We start from the raw sequence: 10,257 nt of genomic DNA on the forward strand, positions 1-10,257 counted from the left end.
CAGTCGGCGCTTAGATCTTGTATTGGCAGCGGACAGATCTGAGACCTTGTGTGGCCCACGGCCACAGCACGATCTGAGGGACGAACAACAGCCACACAATGCAGTTCACATGCAAAAATAGTGTCATTATGCGAGGCTGCGCTCCCGGGGGGGTGAGCAATGTCGTGGGGGGAATATAGTATGTAGGGTACAAGTCCAACGTGAGAAGAGAGGCGTGAAACAACTGGTGAACACAGAGGGGGAGATGCTAGACGATACAGTAGGAGTGTCGAGCAAACAGTGAGAAAAGAGTACAGAAATGGTAGGGGGAGTGAACAGGAGTAAGGAGAACGTCCGGGAGGCGATAAGGACAGTGGGGTGGGCGGAAGATGGGGGTACAAGATGGAGAATATGAGTGAAAAACGGTATACAAGACATAGCGATAAGATATGCATGGGCTTCTACAGCGGATCGTCGAGGTTTCGTGCAGTGTATTAGGGCACGAAGGGAATGAACGGGAGTAGCGTGGTCCAGCGTAAACGCACCTAGAACTACTCTCCTAGCACAACGGCAAACTCCCCCGGCACGTTGGTCTCCCTCAGTCCCAGGAAGAAGAACTCGTTCGCCATCACAAAGTCGACATAGGTAATCGGCCCCGAAGCCCCCTGGCACGACGGCGGTACGCCGCCCGCGCGCCAGCCGGTTCCTCCGTGCTGACATTGGGCGTGCTCGCCAACTTCTCGTCGATCCGCGCAGGACGTCCCCAATAGTAAGGGGAGCCATCCCGAGAGCCCTGCAATCGCGACGAATCGCTCGTGCGGATGTCGGCGTTGAACACCGCTCGACATTCGGTGAGCCCAGCGCGAAGCGGTTGTCGAGCGACCGTCGTGTAGGAAGGCCGGGGTAAGGCGCTCGCGAACGTCCCATCGGAGAGGGAAAGAGGCGAGGAGGCGGTGATGGAGCAGGCGGAGCGGCGGCGAAAGCAACGGGAGCGGCAGCAGCGGGGGCGTGCGTGACAGGGACGGTGGACGGCGGAGGGACCAGAGGCCTGTGGAACGAAGGCCTGGGTTTCACGACCGCCGAGGTCGAGGTGTGGAAAATTCGGGAGCAGGTTGGGACGCGGGGCCGAGAGACGCAGGCGCGGAGACGAACCTCACGGCGGCGGGCTTAGGCGGGCGCGCGGGCTTGACGGCGCGAGTAGCGACCTCGGGGACGTGAGCGGAGTGCCATCCAGGGACACGCCGGGCCCCCGTCGGAGCTGCTGTCGGTGGCTCCAGTCCAGCTGGACGCATACGACGCTTTGGATCCGGGGCGAGTGTTCGGGGGAGTGTCGGGAACGCGGCCGATAGGAACGCCGGGGTGGGAGGCGTGGACGGACGCCGACGGAGCTGGAGGGATGGGCAGCGGCCGCGAGGCGGATGGCGACGGAAGGAATGGCGCATGCACACGCTCATCCAGTACTGGCAAGGAGGGCCGTGTGTGCGGCGGGGGGATTGGCGGGGGCGCTAGGGAGATTGTGCATGGTGTGGTGGGAGACCAGAAGGCGGCGGCGGGAGGGCAGAGGGCGGTGGGAGAAGGGTATACGGCGGTGGGGGAGGGGACGGCGGAGGGGGAAGGCAGGACGGAGGCGGGTGCGCAGGCTGGGGCAGCGGAGGGATTATCAGTCGCGACGAGCGGACGATCGATGGCTTCTGCCCGTCGTCGGGCCGGAGGGAGTGGACGACGCCGGAGCGCTTCCGCGCCGACCGTGCGCTTCTTCGCCACGAGCGAGGGGCGGATCACCGCCGAGCGTGGTGGTCTGTCCTCTCCCAAACGAGTCCGGATGTCGACCAGCACTGGCTGGAAGGCCTCGCGTGCGCGCGCGCTGGGAGGACTCCCGCGGCGCGACGTTGGTCGTCGGTTGGCCACGCGAGAGCCCAGATAGGCGATCCTGTGGCTGAGCCATTCCGATGCTGAAGGGGGAGGGGGAGGTGTGTTTTCACCGGGGGTGGGTGCGAGCTCTGAAGCAGAGGAACAAGGAGGAGTGAGAGCGAGGGGAGAACGAGAGGGCGATTGGGGCATGAGCAGGAGTGTGGCTGAGCAGGGCGCACCTTTTATATACTGCTAGTGGGCAGGGGCTTCTCTGGAGTGGTCAGTAGAATTCGCCGATTTGGAAGGAGGGGCTGTTCGATGGTCTTTGCGTGCCGGACGCGACTCCCGTGCGCGCTGGGGGCGCCGCTGGGCTTGCTGGTTTGCCATTAAGAGGACGCGTCGGTATAGAGGGTTAGATGGGTGTTTGGGCGTTTGCACGAGAAGTGGGGGCGGGACAGTCTGCTGTAGCGTGCGTTGAATGTTGAGGTTCAGGACAACCAACAGTGAATAGGGTAGTTCCGGGCCGGGGAGAGCGTCTATGCTCCTTCAACTCCCGACGGTCTCAGATTTTCCAACGCTCTCGCTTTGCTCTCCGCCTCGCTCTTCTCCCTCTTTGTCTGGCCGAACGCCACATCCCTCATCTCTGGATCAAATATGGGGGTCTCCACGTCAAATCCCCTGCCTACACTTCCACATCGGCACTTGCTACCCAGCTGCTCCTCGGGCGCAACTATCGCCTGCCACACACACAACTGCTGGAGATTTAGATCGCAGAGGGACACCGCGGGCTAACGGTCCGGGTATTCACATATTCAATTGCGTCGTTTCCCGTGTCGTCACCTCTTCCCATTCAAGATCCACGCTAGGTCAGCGAGACCTTGTCACGCACCAGAGGCCATATTGTCTTGCGCCTTTTGTGACGATCGTACGCTCGACCCTTTTCATTTTCAATCATTTATGTGGATTCGACGTGCTGTCAAACTAGACACCTTCCGAATTGTGTACGCATTCCAACATTGTCGATGCGAAGAGAACTCGAGAGCAGCGGAGCTGCAACATGGGTGAGTGTCCAACGTAGTATTCCTGCATTATGTTGTGTCTCGCCGCGAACGGCACGCTCTCTGGCCCGTCGAGCTGTCACGCCGTGCGAGAGAGCATGACTCGGCATCCTGAGATCGCTCGCGCACCAGCGGTGCCCAGAACCTGGGAAAGCGGGTGGGTGTTGTGCCCCAGCGAGGGCCCCGCCCGGGACGAACGACTCGCGCACGCAGAGGGTTGCAGAGGGCGACGCGTCATCGGTCTCCCCTTGCCATCGGCGGCCTGCCCGACGCGTTGTGGCTTGCCTTCTAGAAAGCTCAGCGCTCAGGCCTTCAGGGGGCAGAGTGCTCCAGCACCGCTCCCACCGAGCGCGCGGCCAGACGGATGCGGACGGCGGGCGCGCGGACGGGCTTTGTCCTTCTTTGTCCCGCACAGACGAACGAGCCTCGTGTCCAGTCGCGCTCGATCGTCGTGTGGCCCGCCGCGATGCCGGACGTTCGCACCTCGCGTTGGGACTCTCCTCCGTCTCCGCTCGCCCGCGTCCGTGCCCCCTCGTCGGCGAGCCCCCGCGGGTACATCGCGTATCGACAGAACCGCTCTCTACACCGTCGCGGTCGAGTCCCGGCTCTCGCGCGTTTGCGTCGGCGGCGCTGGCGCCGAGCGCGAGGGAGCCCGGCCGTCCTTGAGACCCGCTTTGTCCAGGGGGGCGCCTGCAGGGCCCCGCGCTCGACCGGTCTGTCGTTCCCGTCCTTCCAAACCCGCTCCTGCTGCGGCAACTCTCAGCGTCACGCCCCCTTGTGGTGCCAAGCGCGAGTGTATTCTGGGACGACAGGCCAAGACCTGTGTCAGACAAAGTGGTCCACTGCCTGCCTGGACATGCGCATGGCGTGGGTGGCCGCGCAGCAGTACGACATACGTCCGGAGTGGTCAGACGGAGCGATGGGCAAGTGAACCTGCAGGCGTCGCGAGCGACAATGGCACGACGTTGTTACGCTGCTGTGGCCAGACTCCGGTCCTGACAGTACTTCCTTCTGGGGTCGGAAGCGCCTTGCCAACATGCCACTCAACCTGATGTACGTCTGCGGCGCGACCGAAATGACACCCAGGTACGTCCTCTGTCTCATACACATACCACATTCCTCGCTTCAAGACGAGGCCTCAACGTCGCAGATACCTTTGTGGCTTCGCACCCGTGCGGCTGTAGAACAGCAGTTTCTCCCCAAGACCTCAAGCATCCCAGTCGGTGAGTCTTTCGTCCGTTTGTCAACGAAGTCGTTCAACGCCCCGCTGCAGTTGGTGCCCAAATCTCGAAACAAGTCGCTCGCTTCCATCGTGCCATGCTCTGTGACTGCCCGATCGACCCTCCCGGTCCGCATCTAGAGCGTACGTTCCTCCTATGGCATCCATCTACACTGCACGCAGGATGGCGCACGCGGAGCCGCGCCCGACACGAGCGCATCCGGAGCAACCGTTCGCCGCGGCCCGAGCGAAGCGAGCCGAAGCACAAAAGGCTCGCGGGAAGGCCAGAAACGACGCACACCCTCGGCGGTGGGGCGGGCGGAGTGCGCACGCGCGCACCCCCGGGGCGATCTACCCCGTCCACGCGTACGCTCCACGGAGGTGTGCGCAGTGGCCGCCTGTGGGTCCCTGTGGTACGCGCGCGGCCGCGCAGAAAATGGAGATCTGAGCGGCCTGAGCCTTGTTCGCGCTTGGACCCCGCGATCGGACGCGGCACACGCCCGATCTGCACGTCTGGTGGCTCGATGCCATCCAGATGGATCAAGATTATGTCTTGTGAGATTGGCGAAGCGGATCAAGTTGGCGATGTGGAGGGGGACGAAGCGTTTGCGCAGCCGGGCGCACGAGACGTTATTGGTATCCCCGAGTTTCTGCTCTGCACACAGACGGGCGCCATAAGACGCTCTTCGTGTGCATATGTGTCTGTAGCGACGCAATGAATGGAGAAGAAATAGAAACAAATGTGCATCGGGGAGTTGTGCATGCAGACCCGGGCGCCTAGACGCTGGACATATACTCATGAGACTTGATGAGTCTTGTGGTCACGAAACAAGACATCAAAGTTCACAACCACGCAGGGGCTTAAAAATACGTTATCATTTACATGATGAACACTGCCAAAGTACAGACACGGGGTGGCTCTGCCGACGAAATACAATGTCCAAGGGAAGGGTATATGTAGATGAATAAGTAAGGATGACCATCCGTCGTATCTAACGCGTGGTAGTGGATTCGTGTTAAATGTCGTGAGGGGTATGGAAAGTGTGTTTAGGAACGTGAGTGATGAGTCCGGCACTGAGGCCTGAGGGAAGTCCTGGATGGGAAGTAACTCGAGCATGCAGAGAGGGAAGGATGGTATGACGGTGATCGACACGCGATAAGCGTGTGGAGAGACGATGATTAAATTCCTCGTTGAAAGGTATACGGGGTATATGACGTCGTGAGGAAGATCTAGGGAGGGGGCATCGGTCAACGGGGAGCTCGACGGCGACGAATGTGGTGCGGACACACCTAAACGGGCCGGTGGCGGCGGCCTCCCAGCACCACCGCGAACTCCTGCGACGCTCCGGTCTCCTTCAGACCCCAGAGGAAGCACTGGTCGCCGTCCAGGAGGTCCGCGTACGTCGCCTCGCCCCCACGCGCACGGCCGCTCTGCCCCGCGCGTGCCCCAACCGGTTCGTGCTCAAACAACCAATTGCACCTCCCCGCGAGCTTCTTCGCGATGCAGTTGAGGACGTCCGCGACGGTGAGCGGCCCGCGCTCGGAGGGTGTGCAATGCGCGAAGAACTCGGCGTTCGAGCCTGCGTTGAAAACGATCTTGCACCGCGAGAAGCCAGTTCCGAATGCCTGTTCTTCGCAGCGCGTGTCACGGAGGAGGTCGTGCGGGAGGGCCTCGCGTAGGTCCCACCTGTGAGGATGCGGGAGAGAGGCGAGGAACGGGGTGATGGGGTGGTATGGAGCGGCAGGGGTGGCCGTCGACGTCGAGGTGTGTGTCACCGTCGTTGAAGTCGAGGTCGACAGGGTGGTGGACGGGGCCCGATAGAATCGGACGCGCGCGCGGGGAGGTGCAGGCACAGGCAGCTCGTCATGCACGTCGGATCCGGGGGACGTCGCAGGGGTGATGCACAGGGACGCTCCTTCACCGCTCGGGCTGAAGGAGAAAGAGGGGCCAGACGACCGAATGCTGCTCGCGAGGCTGCCGCGGCGAACGCCATCGTTGTTGGGGGTATCCGCTGGAGCAGCAGACGGAGAAGAGAGTGGAGGTGATGAAAGGTTCGACGGCGGAGTCAACGGCCATGGAGGGAGCGACAAGCGCGACGACGGCGATGGGTGGGCAGAGGAGGCATCGCCCGTGGTCGATGCCTCCCAAACGCCGAGAGTGCGGGCCGTGGTGACGTCCTCCCCGCGCGAGCTGAGAGCACCGCGCGGAGCCGCGTTCCCGTTTCCACTCGCCGCGGGACGGTCTTGCGCCAGCCTTGCGCGGGTTTCTTGCCCATCGAAGGAGCGAGAGGGGTGTTCTCCGTGCTCCAGGCCGTCCGTGCCATCAGCAGACCCCACGCGGAGGGCCTGCAGACCAGGAGCTAGGCGCGCGACGACAACGTCGTGTGCGGGCGCGAGCTGCAACTGGTAGTGGCCGCCGACACGCGAAACCTCTGGATGGCCATGCGCGCGCGGGACATTGGGTGCGGAAGGCAGGGACTGGAGTGCCGACAAGCGGAGGGGGCGAGAGAGAGGAGAGGGATGAGTGAGGGTGGGCATGGCCTGAAGGACGGCGGAGGGTGCGGCGGAGGGTGGAACGGAGGGCACCGACTGTACGAGGGGGCGGGGTTGGGTTGGATGAGGACATCGCGGAGCGGTGCGCACGTATTATAGACATCCTGCTGTCTGTGTGTACCGGTGGGCACTCCTTCCCATCCCGACTGAGGAGGAGCAGGATATGCGAATCCGCGGCGTTGAAGAGACTCCCGCGCGCGCTGTGGGCGGTGTCTCGACCGTGGCCTCTGCATGGCCGTTGGAGGTCGCCGTCAAAATTTTGGAATATTCAAGCGTGAGGATGGACGGGAGGAGGTTAGAATGCGGGGGACAGAAGGGTGTGGCGGAGGAAGAGAGGAGGGAGCGCCGGGCGAGGGCAGTGCGACTGGCTATGGCGTCTCACCGCCACTCCCCACTCTCCTCCTACCATGTCGCTTCCCTCTGTGTGTCCGTCTTGCTGTCGACATCTCCATTCCCCGCCTGTACTCGCCTCTTACACCTCCAAGCCACAACATCACGGCCAACGACACCTTCTTGCCAGGACACACGCAACACTCTGCTGAGAGTATCCAATTGGGATGCATGCGTTCATTCGCACCTTATGCCCGCTTCCCTTGGATCTAATGACCCCCTGAAGCGGCACGAGCTTCGCTTGTTGCCCAAACGGTGAGTAGTTCCCTCACATCTTCACGCGCAGATCCTCCCCTGGTCCGTGGCGCACTCGATGTCTCTGCACGGCAGTGTTGTCAATGCATGTAGTAGCAGTATCTGGGATATACCATTATCTGGGAGTGGAGTTGTCTGTGTATGCGACGATTACAACTCCATCCACTCTCTCGTGTCTTGTGCTACAGAGGGGGGCATGAAAATCGCCCTCAGGCTTGCGTGCACCCCGTCTTGCGTCCATCCAGCCGGGTCGGTGTGCGCGCACGTCGGCGGGGTGCAAACCCAAACATTCGGGCGGTGGCGTCGCATAGCGCAGACAAGCACGCTGCACGGACGGCCGGCATGCGTCAGTAGAAGTGTGTGTGCCAGGGGTCGGGAGGACCTGTTGGGACGAGCGGCGTCGGGGCAGTCCAGCGACCGATGTGGGTGCGCCCACTCGACACCGCCCGTGACGCAAAGACAATAAGACTTGGCCGGGCCGTGACCTACCGCAGCGCCTTGGTTGTGAGGCACTTGGCAGAACTCTAACCTTGGCTCCCACTGCTCGCTCAGCAGGGGGAGTGTGGACGCATCCTGGACATCCATCCACTGTGTCAGTGCGCTCGCCGAGATGGCTGCGATTGGGAGGACGCAGTGAGGTGTTTCAGGATTTATCGGCAGTCGGATCCTGCTGGTGACCAGAGGCGTACGCACGAGAGCCCTCCCGACTTCATACATACCCTCCTTTTCTAAGCTTGCCTCCCATGGAGACCCCGATGTCGGATGGAGCACCCGTGTGGAGCACCGTGAAAGAGTGTGCAGCTGGGTTTTGTTTCTGAGACTCACGATCCAGACATTCCACGATATTCACGTCAGCGTAGACGATCGCCTCTCTCCATTCCCCCGCGATAAGCATATCGGTACCGCCTTGACACCGCGTCTACTGAACTAAAAGCGTCCAGAGAGACGCTGCCACACTGCGATAGCGCGGTGCCTGCGACGCGTCTGGCCCTCGCAGACGTAGACAAGAAGCCCGACAGAGCTTCGCGGGCGGCGGCTTCTGTCTCACTTTCATGAGCGCAGACGCACAGGAAGAACACCGGTCTCGCGCTCGGAGCTCGGGAGAACATGACCAAGCGTCTCTTCCCGCGGTGACGTCAGGGTCTGTCCGTCTACTCTCCAGACCGGACTCTGAGACCAAGGTGTGGACGAGACGAGGGATCTGGATCGCCTTCTCACAGCGGACAGGGAGCGCTGCAGTGCTGGACGGTGGGCAGTGGTGCACGAGGCACACCCTCATCGCGGCGCCATTAATCAACACGGATGTGAGTGAACACCACAACGAGGATGCTCCACTTGAGCAGAGTATGGTTGGATGAGGAGAGGGTATAATGGCGTCGTGAGTATTGGTATGAGACCACCGTCCTTCCGGACTTGAGATCAAGTATGTACGACCCGCCGCTGTATCAAAAGGCATATATGCGACATTGTTGAGGAATTGACACGCCTCGGCCTGCTCACTGTGGTACATTACTGTCTCCAGTATGTGCGGCGCGGCCTAGAATGGACGCCCAGCTCTGATAGCCTTCGCTGCCTCACTCATCGCTTCGTCGCGCAGGTAACGCCCGTAGATCTCCGTGTACTTATCCTTCTCCTGGAACAGCTTCGTGTAAGCAGCCCAGCACACGCGAAAGGAAGATCACCACATACGCTGCTCGTCTTCTTGAGGCTGTCCCGCGACTCGATCCTCTCAGCGTACTCATTCCACCCACTGCCGACCGCCGACCGGTCGTACCCTCGGTTGTCCCTGAGTATATAGTCGCGCACGATCCACGGCGCGACAGCGACATCGGCAAGCGTGAATTCTTCGCCAGCAAAGTACGGGCCCTCGACCTGCGCCATGAGCGTTCGGAGCGCGTTGTAGAACTCCTGGAGGCTCTCCGCCTGCTTTGCGGGCTCCTGCGCCATGACGGTGCGCATGAAGGCGGGGACGACGCTCTTGCTGATGAAGTCGACCCAGATGCGCACGCGGCCGCGGGCGATCGGATCGGAGGGGAGGATGTGGGGCGTCTGGGAGGGGAACGCGTCCTCGAGGAACTCGCAGAGGATCAGGGACTCGTAGAGTGCCTGTCCCTTCCACTCGACGGCGGGGACGAGGCCCTTTGGGTTGATTTCTGTTCGCGCGTGGTGTGAGTGTGTCTGAGGCAGCACTAACTTCGCGAGCGCAAGGAGGACATACCGAGGAAGTGTTTCCCTTTCTTGTATGGGTTTACTTCCACGTACTGGTAGGGAATGCCGCGCTCTTCGAGAACGATCCGGGTGCGTTGCACATACGGGCAGACCTGCGAGACGACGACGGAAATGTGAGAGGATGGTGCTGAATGCTGACCTGAGGCTTACCCAGCCGGAGTAAAATACGAGATCCTGCTTATCTTGGTGCTCGCTGATGGTTTTCGAAGCCAGACCCGTTGCGTGGGGGAAGATTTTCACGTCGGGAACGCTCATGATTGATGCAGTCGTGGACGGTCTCGGGCTGCGCAGATGGGGGCAGCAAACAGCAGCAGGCCGGTGTGTATATCTGGGTCTCAAATAAATGAGTAAGCACTCTCTCAGCGCACGACATCATCCAGAGGTCCGGTGACGAATGGACGCTCCAAAAGAGCTCATCTGGAATGTTTTCTTTGAACTGAATAACAAAGTTGAGACGATGAGAGACCATACCTTTGGCTCAGTTGCGCGGAAGGTGCGCGGATGGTACAAGCCATATTGGCAGCGATGTCAAAAGGCAAGCGACGATTTGGCGCGCTCAACGTATCTGTCATGAGAATTTTGGGGTCCTTTGGGGGACCCCGGATGCATGGGATGACGTCACGCGTCGTGCTAGCTACGACAGCCTCGGGCGACCACTCAGTCCAGGTGCATGAGACCAAAGTGAGCTTGATTGCTCGACAGTATCTCGAACGCGTACGTCCC

At 61.2% G+C, this 10,257-nt stretch overlaps 2 protein-coding genes across 2 annotated transcripts; both read right to left on the minus strand.

The window, feature by feature from the left end:
* Positions 1-5,397: 5,397 nt before the first annotated feature.
* Positions 5,398-6,645, minus strand: BXZ73DRAFT_80858 (uncharacterized protein; the record flags this gene model as incomplete). Its single annotated transcript, XM_048023362.1, has 1 exon — positions 5,398-6,645. One exon carries the CDS (start codon positions 6,643-6,645, stop codon positions 5,398-5,400), a length of 1,248 nt encoding a protein of 415 aa, XP_047873510.1.
* Positions 6,646-8,842: 2,197 nt separating this feature from the next.
* On the minus strand, positions 8,843-9,789 carry BXZ73DRAFT_53398 (glutathione-S-transferase; the record flags this gene model as incomplete). Its single annotated transcript, XM_048020995.1, has 4 exons — positions 8,843-8,932; positions 8,995-9,458; positions 9,524-9,626; positions 9,685-9,789. 4 exons carry the CDS (start codon positions 9,787-9,789, stop codon positions 8,843-8,845), a joined length of 762 nt encoding a protein of 253 aa, XP_047873511.1.
* Positions 9,790-10,257: the final 468 nt, after the last annotated feature.

Source organism: Epithele typhae, assembly GCF_022376455.1.
Source record: "Epithele typhae strain CBS 203.58 chromosome Unknown BXZ73scaffold_68, whole genome shotgun sequence".
Classification (NCBI taxonomy): domain Eukaryota; kingdom Fungi; phylum Basidiomycota; class Agaricomycetes; order Polyporales; family Epitheliaceae; genus Epithele; species Epithele typhae.